General features: G+C 40.8%; 1 protein-coding gene across 3 annotated transcripts; it reads left to right on the forward strand.

The window, feature by feature from the left end:
- Positions 1 to 5,612: 5,612 nt before the first annotated feature.
- On the forward strand, positions 5,613 to 27,275 carry LOC124285231. 3 transcript variants are annotated; one of them, XM_046721436.1, is made up of 7 exons: positions 5,613 to 5,921; positions 11,354 to 11,584; positions 11,788 to 11,902; positions 14,258 to 14,366; positions 20,538 to 20,689; positions 21,040 to 21,147; positions 27,135 to 27,275. In XM_046721436.1, exons 1-7 carry the CDS (start codon positions 5,618 to 5,620, stop codon positions 27,172 to 27,174), a joined length of 1,059 nt encoding a protein of 352 aa, XP_046577392.1. In that variant the 5' UTR covers positions 5,613 to 5,617; the 3' UTR covers positions 27,175 to 27,275. The 3 variants fall into 3 exon arrangements, with proteins under 3 accessions (XP_046577392.1, XP_046577389.1, XP_046577390.1); XM_046721433.1 differs by lacking the exon at positions 27,135 to 27,275 and adding an exon at positions 24,447 to 24,712; XM_046721434.1 differs by lacking the exon at positions 27,135 to 27,275 and adding an exon at positions 22,732 to 23,022.
- Positions 27,276 to 27,969: the final 694 nt, after the last annotated feature.

Genomic DNA, 27,969 nt, shown 5'->3' on the forward strand with positions numbered 1-27,969 from the left:
TGCTGCAGCGATGTATGGTTGTATACAATGGCAGACCATGTATTGCCGCAGCGATGTATGGTTGTATACAATGGCAGACCATGTATTGCTGCAGCGAGGTATAGTTGTATACAATGGCAGACCATGTATTGCTGCAGCGATGTATGGTTGTATACAATGGCAGACCATGTATTACTGCAGCGATCTATAGTTGTATACAATGGCAGACCATGTATTGCTGCAGCGATGGTTGTATACAATGGCAGACCATGTATTGCCGCAGCGATCTATAGTTGTATACAATAGCAGACCATGTATTGCTGCAGCGATGTATGCTTGTATACAATGGCAGACCATGTATTGCTGCAGCGATGTATAGTTGTATACAATGGCAGACCATGTATTCCTGCAGCGATGTATAGTTGTATACAATGGCAGACCATGTATTGCTGCAGCGATGTATGGTTGTATACAATGGCAGTCTATGTACTGCTGCAGCGATGTATGGTTGTATACAATGGCAGACCATGTATTGCTGCAGCGAGGTATAGTTGTATACAATGGCAGACCATGTATTGCTGCAGCGATGTATAGTTGTATACAATGGCAGACCATGTATTGCCGCAGCGATGTATAGTTGTATACAATGGCAGACCATGTATTGCTGCAGCGATGTATAGTTGTATACAATGGCAGACCATGTATTGCTGCAGCGATGTATGGTTGCATACAATGGCAGACCATGCATTGCTGCAGCGATGTATGGTTGTATACAATGGCAGACCATGTATTGCTGCAGCGAGGTATAGTTGTATACAATGGCAGACCATGTATTGCTGCAGCGATGTATGGTTGTATACAATGGCAGACCATGTATTACTGCAGCGATCTATAGTTGTATACAATGGCAGACCATGTATTGCTGCAGCGATGTATGGTTGTATACAATGGCAGACCATGTATTGCTGCAGCGAGGTATAGTTGTATACAATGGAAGACCATGTATTGCTGCAGCGATGTATGGTTGTATACAATGGCAGACCATGTATTGCTGCAGCGATCTATAGTTGTATACAATGGCAGACCATGTATTGCTGCAGCGATGCATAGTTGTATACAATGGCAGACCATGTATTGCTGCAGCGATGTATAGTTGTATACAATGGCAGTCTATGTACTGCTGCAGCGATGTATGGTTGTATACAATGGCAGTCTAGTATTGATGCAGCGGTGTATGGTTGTATACAATGGCAGTCTAGTATTGCTGCAGCGATCTATGGTTGTATACAATGGCAGTCTAGTATTGGTGCAGCGATGTATGGTTGTATACAATGGCAGTCTATGTACTGCTGCAGCGATGTATGGTTGTATACAATGGCAGTCTAGCATTGATGCAGCGATGTATGGTTGTATACAATGGCAGTCTATGTACTGCTGCAGCGATGTATGGTTGTATACAATGGCAGTCTAGTATTGCTGCAGCGATGTATGGTTGTATACAATGGCAGTCTAGTATTGATGCAGCGATGTATGGTTGTATACAATTGCAGTCCATGTATTGCTGCAGCGATGTATGGTTGTATACAATGGCAGTCCATGTATTGATGCAGCGATGTATGGTTGTATACAATGGCAGTCTAGTATTGATGCAGCGATGTATGGTTGTATACAATGGCAGTCTATGTACTGCTGCAGCGATGTATGGTTGTATACACTGGCAGTCTAGTATTGCTGCAGCGATGTATGGTTGTATACAATGGCAGTCTAGTATTGCTGCAGCGATGTATGGTTGTATACAATGGCAGTCTAGTATTGATGCAGCGATGTATGGTTGTATACAATTGCAGTCCATGTATTGCTGCAGCGATGTATGGTTGTATACAATGGCAGTCCATGTATTGATGCAGCGATGTATGGTTGTATACAATGGCAGTCTAGTATTGATGCAGCGATGTATGGTTGTATACAATGGCAGTCCATGTATTGCTGCAGCGATGTATAGTTGTATACAATGGCAGACCATGTATTGCTGCAGCGATGTATAGTTGTATACAATGGCAGACCATGTATTGCTGCAGCGATGTATAGTTGTATACAATGGCAGTCTATGTACTGCTGCAGCGATGTATGGTTGTATACAATGGCAGTCTAGTATTGCTGCAGCGATGTATGGTTGTATACAATGGCAGTCTAGTATTGCTGCAGCGATGTATGGTTGTATACAATGGCAGTCTAGTATTGGTGCAGCGATGTATGGTTGTATACAATGGCAGTCTAGTATTGATGCAGCGATGTATGGTTGTATACAATGGCAGTCTATGTATTGCTGCAGCGATGTATAGTTGTATACAATGGCAGTCTAGTATTGATGCAGCGATGTATGGTTGTATACAATGGCAGTCTAGTATTGCTGCAGCGATGTATGGTTGTATACAATGGCAGTCTATGTACTGCTTCAGCGATGTATGGTTGTATACAATGGCAGTCTATGTACTGCTGCAGCGATGTATGGTTGTATACAATGGCAGTCTAGTATTGATGCAGCGATGTATGGTTGTATACAATGGCAGTCTAGTATTGCTGCAACGATGTATGGTTGTATACAATGGCAGTCTAGTATTGATGCAGCGATGTATGGTTGTATACAATGGAAGTCTAGTATTGCTGCAGCGATGTATGGTTGTATACAATGGCAGTCTAGTATTGCTGCAGCGATGTATGATTGTATACAATGGCAGTCTAGTATTGCTACAGCGATGTATGGTTGTATACAATGGCAGTCCATGTATTGCTGCAGCAATGTAAAGAGAATCTTCATGATCACAATGTGCCCGCGAACACAAAACAGCGTTGTTATTGTTTCCTCCTGACAAATCCAACAGTAGCAGTTTTTTCGTGGGGCTTGGAGAACACTCAACACAGACAAAGGCTACAAGACTGATGAGGGTATTACCGATGTATGCAGGTGTATTCAGTCATATTGAAGGGTTCGTTTACACGTGGCAACCGAATCGTCCTGCTTATACCTGTATATGAGAGAACCTGAACATTTCCATCACTCCATTCTCTGTGTTGTCCGCTGCTGTCATCTGCTATGTTGTAATCAAGCTATTCTGGAGTATTCTGGGCAATAGTAGTTGCTGTACTATGCCTGTATGTGTGTAGATATATCCTAGCTAGTGACCTTGTGAATGAACGTCACACTTCCTGTATTTCTGACTTTCTCTAGTGCAGTAGTAAGCATTCACGCAGTCATACTGGACAACAGTTCCCTCATGTTTGTTACTAGCTTCAACTAATGCTTCCATATAAACATGAATTATAAATGTGAATCTGAATGTCCATTGTATATTTGTGTACATTAAAACGTTCACCCCTCATCGTCATACAATAGTAACACATTTCTATTTCTGTTCTTGTATATTTTCTATTTGAAATGTTCTCACGTGTTTCTAATAAATAATTGTGTTACCGCAGTGCTGTGTTGATGTCATGATATTTGCTCTGTGGTTAGAATCAGTTAGTGCCAAACGCACTGGGAGATTGTAGGGTTGTTTGTAATTTGTACGAAGACAATATATTTGTTTAGCAAGCTGCAGAGCCAGATATTTATTATTTAAAACTATGAGCCTCATCTTTTTCAAATTTAAAATCACCTTGCAACAATGTATTGTGTTTAGCAGACAATGTAATTTTAGTTAAGAATATGAAGCATATTTATTTTTCAAGCATTTTCTGGACCATTGACATGTCCGTACGCGCCGGCTGCAGCCGCGGGACTGACTTCTCTGTCCCGTTGATAGATGAGTGCGCACGCACGCTCGTTCCGCACGTGCATGCTTGCGCGGTAGAGTGTTGTCTCCCGGTAGAACGCCTGTCTGTGCATGCTGTGGGAGTTAAATTTTGATAATAAAAATTATTACCCCATTAATGAGTTCAAGAAAAGCATCTTGTGCATGAAATATATATATTATTCGAAGTATCTCTTGCACGTTGTGAATGACTGACTGACTTACTGAGTTTGGTTTTACGCCGCTTTTAGCAATATTCCAGCAACATCACAGCGGGGAACACCAGAAATGGGCTTCACACATTGCACTCATGTGGGGATTCGAACCCGAATCTTCGGCGTGACGAGCCAACGCTTTAACCACTAGGCTACCCCACCACCCCACGTTGCCAATGAGCGTGTTATACTTATCATCATCTCTGAAGATCAGATATGGTGTTTCGGTAACTATTGATATGCCTGGACAATTCGTTTCCTCTTTGCAGCCATTGCAACAAGGCCTGAAATTGCGTATGCAGTTTAGGTTCAATAAATATGTTTTCATGAGCATCTGATAGCATCCCATGTTGTTCACATTAAAAAGTATAATGCTCTAAACAAATATGATACACTCAAATTGGTAACCGCAAATCACGCCCTTAAAGTCGAGGATTTGTGTTGAAAGTTGCATTATTTTATTTTATAGTAAATATATATAAGTTGAAGTATATATGAAGTACCGTTACTTTTTCCGTGAGTATATTACATTTCAGTCGTCAGTTTTGTATCATTATGTTCTACCCAGTGACATTTACACCAGGTGCTTAATAAACGCTCCATATCAGCAACACTGTTCGGTTTCTTCCCATGGCGGCTCCGATGCTGAACATCTTTCTATGGCGGATCAGTCTTTCAATACTGAACATCTTCCCATGACGGCTCAGTTTTCTCATGCTGAACAGCTTCCCATGGCAGCTCTCAGTCTTCCAATTCTGAACATCTTTCTATGGCGGCTCAGTCGTGCAATGATGAACATCTACCCATGGCGGCTCAATCTTGCAGAGCTGAACAGCTTCCAATGGCGGCTCAGTCGTGTCATGCTGAGCATCTTCCCATGGCAACTCTCAATCTTGTCATGCTGAACAGCTTCCGATGGCAAATCTCAGTCTCAGTCCTGTCATGCTGAACAGCTTCCCAACGCGCGGCTTGTCTCGCTCGCACTGTCCGCGACGAAGGCTGACTATTATAAACAACTGCAGATGTGGAAGAAATCACATGGAAGTACCAATGATATATTGTTAACATCAACACAATACGTGATCCCTTTATGAACGGCGATTATTGTGATCAATCACATTCTATGAACTGAAAACAGGTTTGATTTAGTACTTTCTTCCTCAGAGTATCTCAACTTGTAAATCAACATGGGCACATATTGATTACAGGATTACTAGATATGCTGGAGTTGGTCTTATGTGGATTGTTCATCTGACCCGGAACGTGCCATGTACTTCATGACCCTCGTCGTCAAAACGCGAAAGTGCACGAGCATCACTGTTTGTTCTTCGATAATGTTCCAAATGAAGTTATCAAACGAATGTCGTTTAAACGTAAAACTCAATGGGTACTTTGAATGGGTTAAATACGTTACAATTCTGGAACCTATGGTTACTTATTTAGTCTAACCTTAAACCAAAAGCATGTTTCATAAGCCCATAACTTGCAAATGCTTTATCAGAGATTTGTGCGTGGTAACTGGTTCATGAAAAGCAGATGTATCAACAGGTGTGAGCGAGAAGGTACATAGGCGCACTGATGACTATATAAACACTCCTGAATCTTATCGGTGTTGTGTTCCAGATATTCGCCATGATAGTAACTGCGGCGGTCTTGCTTAGTGTGGCAACACTTGCCGTGGCTGTAAACCCCCAAAAAGTGGGGTCTTTTCCGGTAAAAAATGCTGCCTTTACAAACATATATCGAACAGTTGATAGGAAGACTAACAAAACGTCTTATGATTTGCTGATAACCTCTTTCGATGGTGTTCCCTTCAGCACGGACTATGCATACATCGTAAGAGATGTGGGGCGTTACATGGACAACGTGGGAGGTATCACACCGCAGACACTGACGGACAAGGTCACCTGGCCTAATGAGATATCAGGCGTGCCACGTATGTCTAGTTTCTAGTTTCTATTACAGTAACATTGGGATAGATAACTGATCTGTAAAGGTGTTTACTTTGTGAGAGTTTGATGGGGTGGGAATCTTCACATGATTTACGAATGCGCTTCTGTTGTTCATCATAGACATGACAAGTGAGACTCATAAATATCGCGAGAATCCGTATTAGGTGTCAAGACAATCTCGGTTTCGGCGCGACTTACTCATAATCATATCATTAATATTGGTCCCTAGTATGGTGATTTAACTTCGGCTGTTGGCAATCTATAGCCTGTTTTTATTTTGTATTGCCTTCTATAGGTAAACCGTTTTAGATTTAATTACTAGTTTTAACTAATAGCTGTGGTAGTCTAGTTGTTTTACTGCCCTTCGTTGACAGGTGTTGATAATTTACTTTTAATCATTACAAATCTATAACTTGATTTAGTCACGATATGGCTAAAATATTGCCGATGTGACTATAATGTATTAGAATCTGTACATTACAGAGAAAGTGTAATCCCAAATATAGCATGTGTTACATTTGACAATGGGGCACTTTCTAAATGGCATTGTGTATTCATAGCTTTCAACCGTGGGAGCCATGCCAATTTACACTTATCAGAGGGTGACACAAGTCCGTGGTCTAGACTACCAGTTGGCCGACTTAGCGGGTTAGACGACTGACTCTGTGTGTAGGCGATTAGGTGTCTGACTTTGCAGGTGTTGGTTCGAATGCCGGATGGCACTCAACCCAACAACAGTACTAGAATCTGTACTTTACTGAGATAGAGCCATCCCACATATAACACACGTTACTTGCATGTATTGAAGAGTGACAACGTGTACCTGTGCAGAACTGTGGACTAGAGCAAGACCAATTAGCTCTCCCGTAGAAAACACACTGTGGAGATACATTTTCTCTGTGAACAAAGCTTTGGTAAATGTACATTAAAGTCAATACCAAGTGGCAATATTATGTGGCGGTATGTTTGAGGGGGAATATTGAAACTATCACTCGAACAATACTTCCAGTTACAGACTGCACGGACAAAGTTCAAAACTAGGTTAAAGTCTGGAAATCTCAGACAAGACGCCGGGACATGATTATTCTACTTAGTATCAATGCTACGAATATAATTTGTATGCAAGTAGACCTGGGTTTACAATTATTACTGTGTGTAAACGTGGTAGAGAGACTTGTTTTTTTAACGTACTCAATTCATTCCGAAAAGTAAAGACAAAACGGACAATAAGTTTCAACAGGAATATATAGAGAGGAAAACACTGTTAACAGTTGTAACATTATTGTTTAGGTTCAACTCCTTTGTGACGCCTTATTCTCATATGTGGATATTATTTGGGTGATATTGTTTGGTTATAAATTACAAAATATTTGAACATACACACAACACTTATGATGAAAGGTACCTCCATATCATCTTAAACTGAACTTTGAGTTTATCTTGATGGTCGGTGAAAATATATTGTATACGCCTTTTGATTTTCGCTTAAAATCCTTTTTAAAAATTAATTTCAAAGGTTATTTTAATGCTTAGTTATAAATAATACATCGATACTACTGCATTTACTAGACAATAAAAGAAACATAATTTTGACGTGAAAACATCACACTGCGCTTTTCGAAAACATTGTAACCATGAATTGTGTGTAGTTGGTATGCAGTCTGACAGATAACACGTTCAAACACGAATGGATCTGTTTGGTTACATGTAAGTGATGGATCTGTTGGTTACATGTAAATGATGGATCAGTTTGGTTACATGTAAGTGATGGATCTGTTTGGTTACATGTAAGTGATGGATCTGTTTGGTTATGGATCTGTTTGGTTACATGTAAATGATGGATCAGTTTGGTTACATGTAAGTGATGGATCTGTTTGGTTACGTGTAAGTGATGGATCTGTTTGGTTACATGTAAGTGATGGATCTGTTTGGTTACATGTAAGTGATGGATCTGTTTGGTTACATGTAAGTGATGGATCATGTAAGTGATGGATCTGTTTGGTTACATGTAAGTGATGGATCTGTTTGGTTACATGACATGTAAGTGATGGATCTGTTTGGTTACATGTAAGTGATGGATCTGTTTGGTTGGACATGGTAAAAAGTGATGGATCAGTTTGGTTACATGTAAGTGATGGATCTGTTTGGTTACATGTAAGTGATGGATCTGTTTGGTTAAGTGATGGATCATTTGTTACATGTAAGTGATGGATCTGTTTGGTTACATGTAAGTGATGGATCTGTTTGGGTAACATGTAAGTAAGATGGATCTGTTGGATGGATTACATGTAAGTGATGGATCTGTTTGGTTACAAAGTGATGGATCTGTTTGGTTACATGTAAATGATGGATCAGTTTGGATCTGTTTGGTTACATGTAAGTATGTATGGATCTGTTTGGTTGGATCTGTTTGGTTACATGTAAGTGATGGATCTGTTTGGTTAAAGTGATGGATCTGTTTGGTTACATGTAAGTGATGGATCTGTTTGGTTATGGATGGATCTGTTTGGTTACATGTAAGTGATGGATCTGTTGGGTATGGACATGGTAATGTGTGATGGATCTGTTTTACATGTAAGTGATGGATTACATGTAAGTGATGGATCTGTTTGGTTACATGTAAGTGATGGATCTGTTTGGTTATGGATCTGTTTGGTTACATGTAAGTGATGGATCTGTTTGGTTACATGTGGAGTTTGGTTATGGATGGATCTGTTTGGTTATGGATCATGGTAACATGTAAGTGATGGATCTGTTTGGTTACATGTAAGTTGGACATGTATGTAAGTGATGGATCTGTTTGGTTACATGTAAGTGATGGATCTGTTTGGTTACATGTAAGTGATGGATCTGATGGATCTGTTGGGTTACATGTAAGTGATGGATCTGTTTGGTTATGGATCTGTTTGGTTACATGTAAGTGATGGATCTGTTTGGTTACATGTAAGTGATGGATCTGTTTGGTTACATGTAAGTGATGGATCTGTTTGGTTACATGTAAGTGATGTCATTGGATCTGTTGTAAGTGATGGATTATGGTTATGGATCTGTTTGGGTACATGTAAGTGATGGATCTGTTTGGTTGTAATGTATCTGTTTGACATGGAAGTCTGGATCTGTTGGGTTACATGTAAGTGTTGGATCTGTTGGGTTACATGTAAGTAATGGATCTGTTGGGGATTACATGTAAGTGATGGATCTGTTTGGTTACATGTAAGTGATGGATCTTGTTTGTAAGTGATGGATCTGTTTGGTTATGGATCTGTTTGGTTACATGTAAGTGATGGATCTGTTTGGTTACATGTAAGTGATGGATCTGTTTGGTTACATGTAAGTGATGGATCTGTTGGGTTACATGTAAGTGATGGATCTGTTGGGTTACATGTAAGTGATGGATCTGTTTGGTTATGGATCTGTTTGGTTACATGTAAGTGATGGATCTGTTTGGTTACATGTAAGTGATGGATCTGTTTGGTTACATGTAAGTGATGGATCTGTTTGGTTAATGGATCATGTAAGTGATGGATCTGTTTGGTTACATGTAAGTGATGGATCTGTTTGGTTACATGTAAGTGATGGATCTGTTTGGTTACATGTAAGTGATGGATCTGTTTGGTTACATGTAAGTGATGGATCTGTTGGGTTACATGTAAGTGATGGATCTGTTTGGTTACATGTAAGTGATGGATCTGTTTGGTTACATGTAAGTGATGGATCTGTTTGGTTACATGTAAGTGATGGATCTGTTTGGTTACATGTAAGTGATGGATCTGTTGGGTTACGTGTAAGTGATGGAACCGTTTGGTTACACGTAAGTTATGTCTCACAACATAAACTTACATTCATGATCCTGCCTTTGTATCACTTTGTATTATTAGAGCAGTAATGTGTTTATGTCAAGTCACTATGGGTATATGGCAACATTTACTGAAATTAAACAATAATAATTATTTGTGTTAAACCAATCAGGTGAGTAAAACCCAAACCATTTCTTCTCACAACTACTGCCTTCTTCTCTGAGGTTCTTGATGACGCCCGAGCTCGCGCGCCCTTGGATCACGTGACCTCGGTCCACCAGGTTCCTTTCCCTCATCCTGCCTCTGCCATGTCCTCCACGTTTCTCCTCCGATTCTCTTCCCGGGTCGGTCTGTGCCTTGCCGCTTTCTCGATTGACATTGGTTATCTCATCCCGTAGACCTCTAGGTTCATTGTTTCGGTTTGCCCTTGTTTCGTGCCCCTTCCTTTTTAGTTCGTCCTTGAAATCCTGAATACCCAGTTTCTCCTGTACTCCAAACTCCTTTGCCTCATGTGCTCTCAGAATCCTTGCCTCTAACGGTAATTGGTCGAGTTTTCCCTGAAGGTCTAATGACTTGCCATCACGTGTCTTTTGGAACGCTCCTTTTTCCATGTCAGCTAGCTCCAGCTGGTCTGGCAGTTTGCGAAGTGCCCGATACGTCGGTCATTGGCGGTGTTCTTCTACAAGTACCACGTTCGTCTGATTCTTGAAGTTGTCTGAGAGCCAGTCTCTGATGAGTGCTCGGTAGATGTTCATGACAACGTTCACTAAGTCATATGGCGGAGGTTTCTTCTTCAAATGGTCCCGAACCACGGTCATGCTGTTGTTCATGATGGCCTGAAACATCGTCAGCAAGACAAAGATGAAGATGGGAGCTATTAGCATCAGTCTCGCCATATTGTTCTTACCCAACATATAGGTGAAGATTGTGAACATTGAGTCGTAGATGGTATGGTCGCCATAGTAGAACAGGATGTAACCACTCAAAACATAGGCAAAGAAAACTATTCCAAATCCCGTTAAATCTCTGGCGTAATTGTACTGTAAGGTCTAAATATTGTTGAAATTTGAAAAGCCAGGTCGCCGCCAATGACTGTACTAAGAGAACTGCATTAAAACGCATACGTATTATTCAGTGAACAGAAACATTACGTTTCGAATTTAGTAACGTTTTCATCACAAGTTTGTCAGGAAAAGAAATTTATTTAAGATTACTAAATCCTTGTCTTGTTGCTGCTTTGTTTATAGCGTTGATTAAGGAAAGGAAAAAATGTAGAAAAAATCGTATTGACTAATGTGAAGAGTATTAATTACTTAACTACATGTAGCTGGTGGGGATTTCAGTAATTAATACTCACACTAGTCAATAATACGTATACGTGTCGTAGCATTAACATATCACTCATCGATATGTTGAGACGAGAGGTTCCGCACGAGCGTGGCCTGTCCCACTAGGATGGCACAAGATACATAGAGTTGAACTGTCGTGGAGATACGGCTATTCAAACCAGGTATACAGCCGGACATGATGTATTCCGAACTATGGTAGTAACACTCATCAAACATATTGTTTCTATTCGGGTATCTATTTAAAAGCAAGTGATCGGTTTCCCTTAACAGAGAACGTTTTCAACAGCAGCATGGTTGCAATCCCAGATGGATTCCTTGTTCCTTTCAAGACAAAAGGTGGAATAAAACTGGTGAATATTAGTGGAAGTGCAGTGGGTGCCCCGGTGCGGATCACGGAGGAGTCTGGCGAGGACTGGTTTTACCACAGAGTGCAGTGGGTGGATATGGACAATGATGGTGACTACGACGCCTTGACGTGCCGAGCTAGGAAACCTTTGTTTGGTACAGTGGCTTAATGTGATGTAATGTTCAACTAGTTTATACATGGTAAAAGTTGGCGTTAAATGGCATTTTTGCAAAATAAGTTATTACGTTTCAACAGGCTTCGATTGAGGATTTGAAGACTTTTGAAATAATATGTTTTGTAATTTGTATTATAATTATCGTTTATGATGTGGTCATGTATTGTATTCTGGATTATATAGGATCTGAGGAAGGGGAGCTTCTGTGGTACGAAAATCCTTCCACGCCAACTGTGCGCCCTGGGTGGACTCCCCATGTTATCGCCAAAGGACCTGATGTGTACTTTCAATATTATAGGTATACTATGTCTGTGTTATGTTGAATAATTTAACATTATTAGTCCTACGATATGATGCTCTGTCCAAATGTGCATGAGTTTGTATATACACGTGTGACATGCCGTGCTAGTATTAAAGTAATGTTCAAAGCGTCGTTAAACCATTCGGTACATCTGGTCAGCCTCCTTAGCTTTTGACGTAAAAGTAATAGCCATGTAATAGATGAAATTATCGACAGGTCTCATTACAAAGACAGGAATATACATGTGTTCTAAGACTTTCATTTATGTCATCCTCACTACACTAAGTGTAACATTCCCCCCTGTTAAGCCGGGCGATAATGTACTCTTGTTTCCTGTGATAGTGTGAAGAACGTGCGCTTTATCTATTTTTTTTAAAAATGATGAAAAGATTATCAAAGCGTTTTAACTTTATTTTCGACTGTTAGTCTAAACCGTCAACGTACTATGTCTACCATGACACAAAGCTGGAAACCTGCGTCCGACACCATTAAATGATGATTCATTGAAGGATCATCGGTACAGATAAATATGTATAATACCTTAGGCACAACATTGATAATAGACGCAGCAATGTTTCATATGTTAGAATAATGATGCTGCGTACACTGGAAGTCTCCCTCTAACACCATTGCAGTCTTTATATGAATGAGGTATGAAGTTTAACCTTCCATTTACTGCTCTGTCGTACAATGTATAAGGTAAACACATCTATGATGGTCGACATGACCTTATCATCATTACGTGACTTCTACATTTCAAAGGGTTAAGTGAAATTAATGAACGCAACACATAGCATCCTTTGTAATCTTATAGTTTCATAGCGCTCCTTAATACATATGTAACTACATCTGTTAAGAAATGGGCAGGTAGTAACAGCCCTGTTATATTTCGTCTTCACGGTTTGAAGAACCTTGTCGTTATAGCTACTGACGTGGGCTACCAAGATGGCCATGTCTGGCTCTCAACTGATCTGAGACATCTGGTATCTGTAGTTTGGACTTCGGGGACTGGTGAGCCCCACGCGCAGTGATCTGGTATTGCACAGAGATGGCTTGGAGGCCAGAAGCCATGTATGGAGTCAGGAGTGCAGCACGAGGGTAGAGTGACCATTCTTTGTTCTCCTGAAGAGGTGGACAGCAATGTTAAGTGTAGTTGTGAGAGTTTCAAAGATGGTCACCAAGTTGAAAGGCCTCTTACGTCAGCAAGATAGAAAATAATCCATAGAACACACGGTAGGGTGGAGAAGTCATCATAATAATTATTGTTAGCTTGGGTGGCATTTCTCATGAGAGAGTATATTCACAAAACTTTGGCAATGTTGAAAGTATTAGCTCAGGGGGTTCCAAGACCGATTATAAAATAGACTTTATCTTACCTTCATGTAATACTTTAATTTCATTGGTCAATGTCGCTTTAACAAGTTTCCGTGTCACCCCTCCCAGGAGGTTGACAACTGGAAAAAATATTACCCGCTGTCACGGTAACCGCCAAATTCTCCACCGAGAAGCTGTATCGCTAACAATCATACGACGTCATAATATGACGCATGCAGTGCTCGGAGTTCGATAACCGTTCTATTAGCTGGTTTTGAGTTCACTATGTACACATTTATTTTACCGAATTTCACTGCTTTATTTAAACTATTTTATATATTGAATCGTTTGCACACTCAACTTAAACATAATTAACCATTTTTATAGCAGTTTAAAGCTTTTGAGAATATGGTTCACTGATTTTAAAGATCAAGTCAAGATGGAGATGTCATTTTGTTTACATGTGATAGAGTCGGTAGCGAGTTTATCGATCTTCAAAATCAATACCCCTCCACCCTCCCATTATTTTTAAGCATAACTTTTAATATTCCTATGTACAAAATTGCTGACCCCCTTAGTACATGTGTACATAACTGCTGACCCCCTGCCTCCCAAGAACAAAATGGGTGACACACACACCCCCCTTAAAATCATCATCACCCCCCAAGCCATACATTATGAACGGTCCCTAAATACGTTGTCTCCCTAGGGTAATACGGTCTGATGTACGCATGTTTGTAGCCGTGCTACAAAGAGGTGTACAGCCGTCGTATTACCCTCGAGAGAAGCATGCAACTTGTACATCACACCACCACTAAAACAAGCACAGCTATAGCATCAGCTGGACAAGTGGTGGCCTCCGTTTTCTTGAATGCCGAGAGTGTCACTCCAAAAAGGTTGAAATTCAGACGGAGAGAAGTGGAAATATGAGTAAAGGTGTACATAGATCTTTTGAAAATAGTGACTGAACAGTCAAATTTCTCACCTGTTAAATAGATTGATTGCCGTGAAGTATATATATCTATCACATCTCTCCAGGCTCAAAACTCCGAATGGAACCAGGAGCTGCATCTTCACTGCACAGTTTTTTACGAAGAGTCTCTCTGTGTATTGGACTGAAAGTGGTAACTGGATGAATAGTGGTGATGTAAGTATTACTGGATTCACCCACAGGAATGATAGGCTGTCACGTCTTTTGTTATTCAATCAATCAATCAATGCTTTATTGTTTTCAAGGCCATATGACCCATAATACATTGTTACATTTTTTTGTTCATTAATTGCCAGCATGAGTTTCAAAGATCAAAGATATTCTCCTCTTATGCGAAACACATTATACAGATATTTTCCCAGCATAAACAAGTGGGTACAATCAGTAGAAATCAATAATGATTTTAAATTATCGATATTTTTGGTATGAGTGGATATACATGGAACATCATTACGAAATTCTTTGTACAGAGGACAATGATAAATAATGTGACATTCATCTTCGGTAACTTTACAAAGAGAACACATAGAATCTTTATCTTGATAATCACTTAAGTCTTTTCTAATACACTGTATGCCTAATCGGTTGAAGCAACATCTAAATAAGAGAAGCGCTTTTCTATATTTGATATCTTTAACATTGTATATGTACAATTCTGGAGAAAGTGAATGTTTTATAAAAGAGTAGAATTGTAATGACGTTCTATCAGATAGCTCAGAATGCCAATCTTGCCTGGCGCAGTCAATCACTCTTTCTTTAAAATATTTAAAACATATCAATATCCCTACCCCTTGTTGAATCCATACATGGCCAAACCCATAAGTAAATAATAGATGCATTATATTAGTTGCCCAATTAGACCGTTTTCTATTACACAATTGTTTCATCATAAGATACGATTGGTGAGGATATCTATATGACGGCATGGTGATTAATTTCAGCCAGTATCTTATACAATTCTTGTATGATTTCACATATAATGGATATCTCCCACACTCACCATACAAAGCAGCATTAGGAAATGACTTACTAACATTTAATAAATATCTGCAAAATGATCGGTGAACAATTTCTAGCTGCTTCATTTCCTTGAATCCCCATATTTCGCTACCATACATTAAAATCGGTACAATTTTCGCATCGAATATCTTAAAGGCATCTGTAATATCTATATTATATTTGCGAATAAGACATTTCAAAGGGAATAAGGCTTTGTTTGCTTGTTGCGATAAAACGGTACAGGCTCTTGTCCATACAAGCTTAGGGGTCATCATGATACCCAAATATTTATATGCATTAACTACTTCTATTTGTTCATCATTATAAGTCCACTTTTCATATCGTGATAATGGTCCCCCGTTTCTGAAGACAATCACTTTTGTTTTGTCGAGATTGATCTCCATGCCCCATTTCAAACAATAATTATGTAGGAAATCTAGCTGTTTTTGCAACTTCAGAGGGGTATCAGCCACTAATACTAGATCATCTGCAAATAGTAATGATAACACATTATACATTTCCTCTGATATAAATACACCATTGTCAAAAGTTTGACTCATTGTTTCCGAGAGTTCCTTGATAAATATCGAAAACAACAGGGGGCTAAGAGCACAACCTTGTCTAACTCCTGTAGAGCAAACAAAATAATCAGATAATTTATTTCCACCAATAACAACTGCAGACTTCACCTTATTGTACAAATCTTTGAGAATATTAAATATATTTCCATGTATACCATTATTTAAAAGGAGAAATAAAAGCTTTTGTCTATTAACCATATCGAAAGCCTTTTTGAAATCAACGTATGCACAGTAAAACCTTCCTTGTTTTGTTATTCACTCTTCTGGTAAAACTCAACACTTCTTGACCCAGGCCATTTCGGGTGAACTTTGTCCTGCAATTAAGGAGAACTTTGATTCATCATGCACACCTTGCTCTGGTCAGAACATTTTAAGACGGGATCCTTTTATGGAAAATGTTCGAGATAAAACAGAGCAAAAGAAGAATACAAATTATTTTCTTCAAGAAAGACATTTTTGAACGTACACACACTTCGTTCTGTAGTTTCGGGGAACCAGTTTTGAAAGACATATGTCCTCAGAAATGAAAATCACGTGGAAACTCAAAGTAGCAACCCAAACACCCGTCTTGAAACCAAAATCACAAAGCAACTGTCGTTGAACAGACACATACTGGGCGGTAGGTGCATATTTACAGAACAGAATTCTTCTTTATTCGTTTGTCCTTTGGTTTGTGGCCATGTGCTTTATTTTGTAAACTGTAAAAAACCGTTGAAACACATTTTTTGCCGGAATCAGACCATTGGCTTTATTGTTGATCATGATAAAAAACTCAACGGCATAAAGAGACAGTGAGATCACCTTTAGCGCATCCTCCAATGTATTCAACACCCGGATACACTAATGTTACATTCCCCCACACCAATTCTAGTTAGCCTGTGCTTGTCACAGGAAGTGACATATATTGTAAGAGAACGATTGCTGGATCGTTGTTATGCTGTCACAGACAGGCATACCCAGTCGTCACAGACAGGCATACCCACTCGTCACAGACAGACATACCCAGTCGTCACAGACAGGCATACCCACTCGTCACAGACAGCCATACCCAGTCGTCACGGACAGGCATACTCAGTCGTCACAGACAGGCATACCCACTCGTCACAGACAGGCATATCCAGTCGTCACGGACAGGCATACTCAGTCGTCACAGACAGGCATACCCACTCGTCACAGACATGCATACCCAGTCGTCACAGACAGGCATACCCAGTCGTCACGGACAGGCATACTCAGTCGTCACAGACATGCATACCCACTCGTTACAGACAGGCATACCCAGTCGTCACGGACAGGCATACCCACTCGTCACAGACAGGCATACTCAGTCGTCACAGACAGGCATACCCACTCGTCACAGACAGGCATACCCAGTCGTCACAGACAGGCATATCCAGTCGTCACGGAGAGGCATACTCAGTCGTCACAGACAGGCATACCCAGTCGTTACAGACAGGCATACCCAGTCGTCACAGACAGGCATACTCAGTCGTCACAGACAGGCATACCCACTCGTCACAGACAGGCATACTCAGTCGTCACAGACAGGCATACCCACTCGTCACAGACAGGCATACTCAGTCGTCACAGACAGGCATACCCAGTCGTCACAGACAGGCATACCCACTCATCACAGACAGGCATACCCAGTCGTCACAGACAGGCATACCCAGTCGTCACAGACATGCATACCCAGTCGTCACAGACAGGCATATCCAGTCGTCACAGACAAGCATACCCACTCGTCACAGACAGGCATACCAAGTCGTCACAGACATGCATACCCAGTCGTTACAGACAAGCATACCCACTCGTCACAGACATGCATACCCAGTCGTCACAAACAGGCATACCCAGTCGTCACAAACAGGCATACCCAGTCCTTACAGACAGGCATACTCAGTCGTCACAGACAGGCATACCCACTCGTCACAGACAGGCATACCAAGTCGTCACAGACATGCATACCCAGTCGTCACAGACAGGCATATCCAGTCGTCACAGACAGGCATACCCAGTCGTCACAAACAGGCATACCCAGTCGTCACAGACAGGCATACCCAGTCGTCACAGACAGGCATACCCAGTCGTTACAGACAGGCATACCAAGTCGTTACAGACATGCATACCCAGTCGTCACAAACAGGCATACCCAGTCGTCACAAACAGGCATACCCAGTCGTCACAGACAGGCATACCCACTCGTCACAGACAGGCATACCCAGTCGTCACAAACAGGCATACCCAGTCGTTACAGACAGGCATACCCAGTCGTCACAGACAGGCATACCCAGTCGTCACAAACAGGCATACCCAGTCGTCATACCCAGTCGTTACAGACAGGCATGCCCAGTCGTCACAGACAGGCATACCCAGTCGTCACAGACAGGCATACCCAGTCGTTACAGACAAGCATACCCAGTCTAATATATGTCAACGACGACGTTACTGGTGTCAAGATATTTTCTGAATCAAACCCGCCATAAATGGTTTGCCGTTAGCTGCATATGGGAAGTAGATATATATCTACGGATTACGGGTATGGATGCAAACACTCACACTAATGGAACAATCTCGTTCCATTTCTTTTCCAATCCCTTCTCCCAGAGTTTAGTTTGATGAAGTTTAGTCCGAGAGTACCTTCTCACAGAGTTTATTTTGAGGCATTATGTATATGTGAGACGCAACTGTGCCAAAACAAACGCCTGTGTGCCTATGGATTCTGTATGGTGCATGACAATATATCTGATATCATGAGCATGAACGACCAGTAACTTTGGTTATAATTGGAAACGAATTAGGGGGCACGTGAAAGTACAAGTGTCCTTTATTCTTTTCCAGGTTTCCTCATAAGGTATGTATTGCACTGTGGGTGAAAATCTGGAAATAAATAAAGGAACACTTGTACCTTTATGTGTTCCCTTATTCGTTTCCATGAGTATATATGTAGGGTGCTGTGAAATAGGGTTTAACGTCGCGATCACGAATAGCAAAACTTTGGCAAAATATGTCGTAAATGGTTCAAAATCTCAAAATTCAAGGAACACGATAAGGCCCGTGACGTGAGATTCTATTCCTCTTCACCACCTGTACCCTTCGCTGTACCCACTTTTTTCCTCCCGGCTAAATCGGTCTTTGCGCATGGTATCTAGAGAAATGACAACTTTGTACCTTTGTGAGAGGACCTGGGACAAATCCACGCGTTTTTGCGTCTACTTTTCACCATGAATAACGGAAAATCTCTAGATTTCCATGTACAGTAATGGACTATGAACCAAGAAGCATTCTATGACGTCACGGCCAAAGTCGGGTTTTCGATGGGCAGGTCGTGGGATTAGGGCAGTTGTTCGGTGCTTTTCAGATAGCACTAAAATCAGAAATTTGTTTGACCTCTTCACTTATATTAAGAAGTTTATTCAACATGTCCTTTAAAACAATATCAGATCAACTTTCAGTCAGGTTATATCATTGAAATGTACAGCCCCGCGCTGACAAGTTTCTTTGTAACTTCTAATTTTGCTCAGACTATGTTCACATGCACATCAAGAAAAACGTCTGAAAGAAATTCATAACACTTTGTGAATGGAATAATCTTTTTCTAAATCCACATACAATCATACGTACCTGGCATGGAATATCCCTTACTTTTTTTTAATAGTATATATTAAAGAAGAAAATGGAAATAAGTACGTCCAGAAGCTTTCTTTTGGGTTAGATTTGAATTACGATACAGTATCTCCTAATCTGTACACATAACGATCCTTCGTTAAGGCGTGGACTGTCAACAATACTGTTCTATAGGCGTCATGTATATTTCTGGGAAGAATATTTTGGGAGTAGTTGGTTCTCTTGTGGGCTTTTTGGAAATAGCATTTGTATTGTTTCAGTGGCAAGACTTAATGTGCACAACAAATTACATTTGATGCATCGATTTCAACATTTGTAATGTATAGAAGCCATGAATACAAAATGTAAAACAGCGTTTTAGTTTCAGCAGCGCGTCTTGCGGACTTGTGTGCCAACCTTGAGAAGTGAATACCTCTAAATATTGCTTGATTGTAGCAAAAAAAAACAGAACAAGACGATTTCCTTGAAATCTGATTACCTTATGTTTGCACTGTCCTATCATAGTGAATCAGCAATTTGATTTATGCAACATCAAAGAGTGACTGAAAGCACGAACAATGATCCCTCGATCTTACCTCGGGTTGTGTTCCTGGTAGTAAACGAATTCGCTAGTGTGAACGAGATCTACTGCCGGTTTCACCACCTGCAAGGGACGTGAGTTGAGGTTAAATGAAATTATGTGTAACTGACTTTTCAAGATAGTTTCACACGAACAGCGAGAAGTTCTGACTTATGCCGGATTGATTGTGTAAGCCCACCATGCCACATGTACACTAGAAGACGGATACCCCTCTCCAGCACATTACACTGACCGACCGGCCAGTACATGTCTTATAACCTTTATGCCAAATCACTCATCAACAAGTACAGAAATATTATCTTTTTTACGATGTTTCTCCTGTGACGCAGCAACGAGATCGATGGACACACTGTCTAATTAGATGACAATGAAAGTGACCTCTTGAGTACACATGTGTAGATGAACAAGGCTTGGGTGATCCACTACCCATTTTGCCTTCACACACTTAATGTGTCATTATATTCTTAGATGGCGGTCAAAGGAGTACAGAAGTGTCTAATGCAATGATGCTGAAAGTTTTAATTTGTATCTGCCTTCCAGGTGAAGTCCAAGGTAATCGACAACACTATAGGAGCAGTGTTCGATGTCACAGTAAATGACATAGGCAATGACGGCTACTTAGACCTTTTGGTTACCACCAACGACGCGACGAATGGTTCAGTACTGGCGTATGAAATACCCCCTGATTTCAGGTAAAATGTCAGCTGGGGCTTACATTCTGTATCAGTTGTCTATTTTCATTTGCTGAGTAACATATATACCCAGTTGTCTTAAAACTTAAAATAATCTCTCTGTATGCATCCCGTGACGATCTGGGTTAGGGTTGATCTTCAGCAACCCATGCTGTTGGTAAGAGGTGACTAAAAGCGAGGTTGTTCTGGTTCGCTGATGCATGTTATCTCATCCCATTTACGTAGATCGATGCGCAAGCTGTCCATTACAAGATTGTCTGGCCCAGAATATTTACGGTCCGCCGTCATATAACTGGAATACTGCTGAAGGCGGAGTTAGACAACATACAAACATATATTTATGTGTTCAGGACAGGTACATTTCCTCGGCATTTGTTGGCATCGGGCTTTAAACCAAGAAGTGAAGGGATGGGAAAGGGAGCACCTGGATCGGCGTATCCCATCAAGTACATTGTTCCGTAAGTAAATTCCTGTTTATGCATATATTTATGTTGAGAAATGAGTACATTATTTTGAAAAGAGTTAGATTAGCGTTCAGTTAGAGCATGAACAATGCCCGTTTATGATATGTGTAACTGACATAGAAAGGCACATATATTCACTTCCAATTGTTATTAAAGTATCATGGCACTTAAACAGAACTGAGATACAGTCTTGAACCTTTCTGGCACAGCATTTGATCTTAAAATGCAGAATTGAATATTAACTTTGGTCAGTAACGGAACAGAGAGAATCAATCACGCCTGTCTCGCGTTGATGCCAACGTTGTCTGTCATATCGCCTGCTCAGACCCCACAGTAACAGCTGGAACTTCCCATGCTGCTTCCACTACCCCAATTTGTTCGAAAGATTCTAATCCTCATTTCAATATGGCTGCTATTTATTGCTATTACAGAGCCATTTGTGTTCAATTCCAGGGAAGTATCGTATATGTTCAGTGATTGTGCGACTCAACACATATGTTTCATGGTTCTGTTTATATGCGGGGCGGTAGGGTAGCCAATTGGTTAAAGTGTTCGCTCGTCACGCCGAAGGCCGGGGTTCGATTCCCTACATGGGTACAATGTGTGAAGCCCATTTATGGTGTCCCCCGCCGTGATATTGCTGGAATATTGATAAAAGCGGCGTAAAACGCAACTCACTCACTCTGTTTATATGCAATACTCAACTTCTAACCACTTATAATGTTTTCAACTAGCTCTGAAACTTTCCAGTTTGGAGAAAAATCGTATCAACAATAAATACACACAAAAATGAATTAATTGTAACAACGCCACTTCTAACCCAAAAGAAATCTCTGCTGAAAGCAACATCCATTGTGAGATTCGGAATATACAGTGAGCATGAATCAATATCAACAAGGATTATATGTGTTCGCCCAACCTGCCCAATCAGTGATATATGTCACAAACAGCTTTCAAACGCAAGGCAGTTGATCACCTGAAACCAAAGCCTAGGAACACTCGTTTTCAGACAACATTCTAGTCACCGATGCGTGTAATTTCACACAATTATCAAAATAATTAGTCCAGCGTTTCACATAGAGCTCTCAGCAAACATCACATCACATCTGCTTTCACACTGACGAATTATCGGCAACTTCTAAGGAGAGATATGCACTTATACATGTGGTCGGCATATTTGCTTCCTTATGGGTCAAAGTAGGAAGTTTCCCTCTACGTTCGTCATGTCGGATAGAAGCATACAAATTTGGTAAAAACAATGTTTTTCTCCGTGAATTTTAAGAAGGGGGTGACTGACTGATCAGGGAGGGGTTTACATTACATTACATAAGCTCACAAACTGAAAGATCAACTGGGATAAAATCGGGAAAAGTACATTATTCAATTTGGCCTATGTCTAACCATGTTCATTTTAATATCACTATCATGTCCGACACCTAGTTTAAATATACTCTTCATAGCATCGATATCCCGATATATTGTGGAACTTTGTTGTGTGACAGACTTTTGTTCAGTAAGCATGAATCTGTTCCTCTTGTTCAGTCCAAAATAACAGCGACGTTTCCTGTGTTTACGTAGCCCATACAAGCGGCCATTCATTGTGTCCGGTGATGACGACGGGCGTGCCTACGTCCTCCTGTGTACTTCCTATGACTGGACATATAATCTCAGTCCTTTTCTCGATGTGGGTCAGGGCACAGTGGGACAAATAACTGTTGAAGATGTGAATGAAGATTACAAGTTGGATATATTTGTTCCTGCATATGACCAGGGTGTCGTACACGTGTACCAGTATAACCCATGAACGAATATTGCACATTTAAAAGTAAACACACGATGAGGGAAATAAAATTATTCTTGGATACTAAACTAAAGTAGAAACATATTTATCATCCAAAACTGTGTTTCACATGAGATATTGCTTGTGTGAGATCACAAGTAATATCTCCTGGAGATATCGCTTTGACAGTAGATTTTGCACAATGCCCTGACGTCATGAACTTGATGACGTCACAATGACATGACATCACTGCACTGCAAGTCTAATGGCAGTACTGTGTTCAGAGATGTACATTTTTTTATTGAAAACTAATGAGGAATGATTTTTGATGATAAATAGAATCTCACCCTGGTGTCTTCTGATATCAAATATATCATCACTCGTTGATAAAAGTAAAATATCCTCGGCAAGCCTTGGGTATTTGTTACTTTATCAACTTGTGATCATATATTTGATATCAAAAGACACTCGGGTGTTATTCTCTAGCTATTTGACGGTTTGCCTACTACTTCCATTAGTTTATCTGGATATCAGAAAATTGTTTGTACTGCGTTTGTTAAAAACTACTTCCTAAGCGCCCTGGAACCTTTTAGCTGAGCTTAGTGCACAGTGTGAATTGAAGAGAGCCACAAATTGCCCACCACTTGCACTTGCTAAAACTTGACCACACGCACACACGCACAGATGCACTCTCTGTCTGTCTGTCTGTCTGTCTGTCTGTCTCTGTCTGTCTCTGTCTGTCTGTCTCTCTCTCTGTCTGTCTGTCTGTCTCTCTGTCTCTCTGTCTGTCTCTCTCTGTCTGTCTGTCTCTCTCTGTCTGTCTGTCTGTCTCTCTCTGTCTGTCTGTCTGTCTCTCTCTCTGTCTCTCTCTCTCTCTCTCTCTCTCTCTCTCTCTCTCTCTCTCTCTCTCTCTCTCTCTCTCTCTCTCTCTCTCTCTCTCTCTCGTCACGCTGGAGACCCGGGTTCGACTCTTCACATGGGTACTATGTGTGAAGCCCATTTCTGGTGGCCGCCGCCGTCATATTGCTGGCAATTATTGCTAAAAGCGGCGTAAAACCATACTCACTCATTCATTTCTTCGTTGTGGTTAAGATACTGTATGTGCTATAAATCTCATCAGACACAACTTCAGCCTTGATCTTGACGTCCTCATACTATTATAGTGAACATTTAGGTTTGGACACGCTTGTTACCTCTTTGTGTGACCTTCCCGATCTTCCTCAGTGGTGCAGTGGTGGTCTTTTCTTGGTGTGTCAGCCCAAAACCCCACCTCGTCGGTTAAGTAAAAGACATGTCGTGATAAAACTGAAACACTGTAAAACGCGGCGTTACAAATCTCCCTCTTATCAAGTGACCTACTGTATGAAACCTACATGTTTGAAATAGGTTTACCAAAAGCTAACCACGAAATGCCTATGCCGTCTAGACATTAAGACATCCTAAAGATACGCGCACAGAGCATACAAATTGAGATAATATGATTATACTTTGAAACTCCTTATTTGCCAAACAGTCAAAAGAAAGCTCCAGTTCTTTTGTCCGGTGATGATGACGGTCGCGCATATATACTAAGTGCTGCAAAAGATGACATACGTGATTGGACCTACACGCTACAACCATTCCTTGACGTGGGCAAGGGAACAGTCGGACAGATGACCGTTGAGGACCTAAAACAAGATGGCAGTTTGTACATTTTTATACCAGCGTATTCTCAGGGCCAAGTTTATGTCTTCCATTACCAGCCTTAACCCCGTCATATAAAACTCGTATACATACACACGCGTGATTGTTTGTGTTTATTTTTTAATTACTTACCTATATAATATATCTTTATCAAAACGTTTGATCTTTGGAACCTGTCAGTCCGTGTTTGCCTTGACGGATAACTCACAACAGGATATCGGAGCACACATCCAGACGTACAGGTTGGTGCTTCCTGAACACATAGTGAAGCACCACGTCAAATATGATTATAAATGTACACAGTGCAAACAAACACGAGTACATTTACTTATTGATTCATTTCGCAATTACACATCATACAAGGATGTATCGCCCTTGTTTTCAGTTCATCAGTTTATACACAATTGGTACTTGGAGTCCACACTGTGGAGATACGGTGAGAGCCATCAAGTCAAGGAACCTTTGTGCATGATCTACCAAATCATTTTAGAAATGTGATAATGACAGTAGAATATACAAAGGGTTGTGAAAAGACAAAATCATGTGAACATGGTCCCGGAAGAAAAACGGGATCCTTATATGCATTTCTTGTTCCAATAATCTATCAAATGATATATAACGACTATATCCCTGTCGGTGATGTCAGACAAATATACCATATATTCTATTATACTCGGGGGTTATGTTCTATCCAGGGTTCGAACACAAACTCTCAAAGCAAGGCACCAATAATCGCCAGCACACAAAGTCGGCGATCTAACCCCCTGAGACACCGCAACTTCTACAATAATGGAAGATTGATAACATGTATTTCCTGTCTCCATCTGACAGGCGTAACATGGCACGGCTCACATTGCCGGTAGGCCAGGAACACGGCAATGGCAGTTAGAATGTGGCCAAATGCAACATATGTTATATTTGGGATTACACTAACTAATGTAGAATTTTTAGTACATTTGAAGGATGAGTTCATTCTAGAATTCGAACCCACTCTCTCAGAGCAAAGCACTTTGTCGTCAGCACCCAGTCAACAATCAAAGAAACTCGGACACCGCCGTTTCGACAACAGAAAGCACTCATTTTAATACCAGAAGTAATATTCGGCAGGATCAGTGACAGTGGCTACATGATTTGTTGCCTTCCTATGTGTTTGACTTTGCAACATATTTGTTCTCATTAATATGAAAGATGATTTGAAACTTAAAGTATTGCAATTTAGTATGTTTGGCTGGAATGGAACGTTATGTTCGTACCTGTTTTTCGTCCCGTTAAAACGCGAAGATTAACCCAGAAGCCGGTACATAGAGAACAGATGGTTAGTTTTACAATTGGACATTGTGTACTCTTACACATACTGATTTATCTGATGATGTTCCAGTGATGCACGTCACGACTCGTGATAAAAGCAAGGATTTCCACAGCTATGTACAGAATATCAACGTTGAGGTTGATTCATGGGAATGTTTGGCAGTGAAGTCATTCACTAAGTTTGCACGTAGTCAGCCACTTAAGGATAGGTTGTCGGGAAAACATGGCACCTTGTACACATGCAACGTGTTAACCAAAATAGCAATCCAACCCACTCATTTGCCTGCTGGCCTTAAAACTGAAACAGACGACATTTTCCTGCCCATGAACAATCACCTCCATGACCAGTCGCCAATAGGTGATTTTTGGGGGAGAATGTTGATATAAAATATAGATTATGTAATATATTTGCTGAGACTGTTCAACCGACACCTTGTCAGTGGATGCATATCTTAAACGGCATGATGGCATGGCTCGTTGCTCTTGTAATCGTCTTCGCCATGCGTGTGGTTTTCATCCCGAGGTCTACCCAGGGTAAAACTCTGTCCATGTTGTGGAATAGGCCCATATAGAGCCTCAGATATATCCAAGCCAACACACCTAATCTTGTCCTTTTTGATGAAGACAATGAATAAGCTGTCTTATCTGTGATAAGTCTCATTCACTATCTGGGCTGCGTGTAGAGGGGTAACTGACCTGATGTGCTTTACCATCCAAACTCTCTCTGCTGGATTCATAAACTAATAATACATGGCAGCTAAACATAGCCATATTGTTCACTCATAAATGTCCCGAACATATCCCAGTAAAATGTCAAGAGTGAGATGTGTGCTTCTTCCATGACCTATGATACCGTGCTATAAATCATGAACAGTCGACGAAGGACTCAAACTGGAACGTGGATAACACGCAGAAGTAGGCGTCCACAGCTTCGACACGCCCGCGTCATAAATGTACATATACTCATGCCAATAATGGTTGTCACCCCCTTCAATTTTTTAATTGGGGGAGGGGGAGGAGAGGGGGTGACAACCATTATTGGCATGAGTATATATTCGCATGCTATCTCGAATGTGGTGAATTTGCCGTAGTGAACAGATGTTTCATCTGCCCAGTTTCTAGATGGCATTATGTATTCATACCCTTCTGCCCTGGGAGTGGTGCCAATGTTCACTTGTCAGAGGGGTACACAAATACTCCTCTTTTTTAGAATTCCTTTTCGTGGTCCCCCGGACTGGGCACATCGCTGACTTTGTGTGCTGGTGATGAGGTAACTCAATCTGAGAGTGTGGGTTCGAATCCCTGATGGCACACAACCAAAACAAGGATGAATGCAGCTAGGTAGGTAGGTATGGGCGCCTACAGATTGTTGTCAAGGAGGTATTGCCTGGTGACGTGTCCATGAATAACATGTAACGGAGTTCTGCCAGTCACAGTGATCCCAATCCACACCAATAATGAACAACCCCCCAAAAACCTGTCTGACTTGAACGTCATGAAAAAGCTAAATCCGGCTAATCCATGTTCTGTTCGTAACACAGTCGTTCTGATGAAACATCCTAGTGCGTCGGTTGTCGCCCTTGGTTGAGCAGATCGAAATCTGTCGTCAGTGTTATTTGTCTGTCGATATATCGTGATTGTCATCTGCTCATTGCTCACTGTGGAGCGTGCATTTGAATTTTAAACAATATCAGAACTACTTTCAATTTGGTTTTTATCGTTATCACTGAAATGTACGTTACACTGTAAATGTTGACTTTTTCCCCGACCATGTTCTCTTGCTCATCATAAAAGGGCCTTGCACGAAATTAGTGTGTTTGCACAATGTTCTTAATATGTTGTAAATGAAATAATCATTTTCTAAATTGTCAGACAATCATACAACTTCGCATATCACCCCAGAATGTAATACCCTTCCTTTCATAATGATATGATTACTGAGCTTTTTCGATTGCATTATGAAACTCCTTATTTGCCAAACAGTTCAAAGAAAGCTCCTGTACTTTTGTCCGATGAGATGACATATGTGATTGGACCTACACGCT

The sequence above is a fragment of the Haliotis rubra genome, unplaced genomic scaffold (assembly GCF_003918875.1).
Source record: "Haliotis rubra isolate DU_JTF1 unplaced genomic scaffold, ASM391887v1 Scf355, whole genome shotgun sequence".
Lineage (NCBI taxonomy): Eukaryota > Metazoa > Mollusca > Gastropoda > Lepetellida > Haliotidae > Haliotis > Haliotis rubra.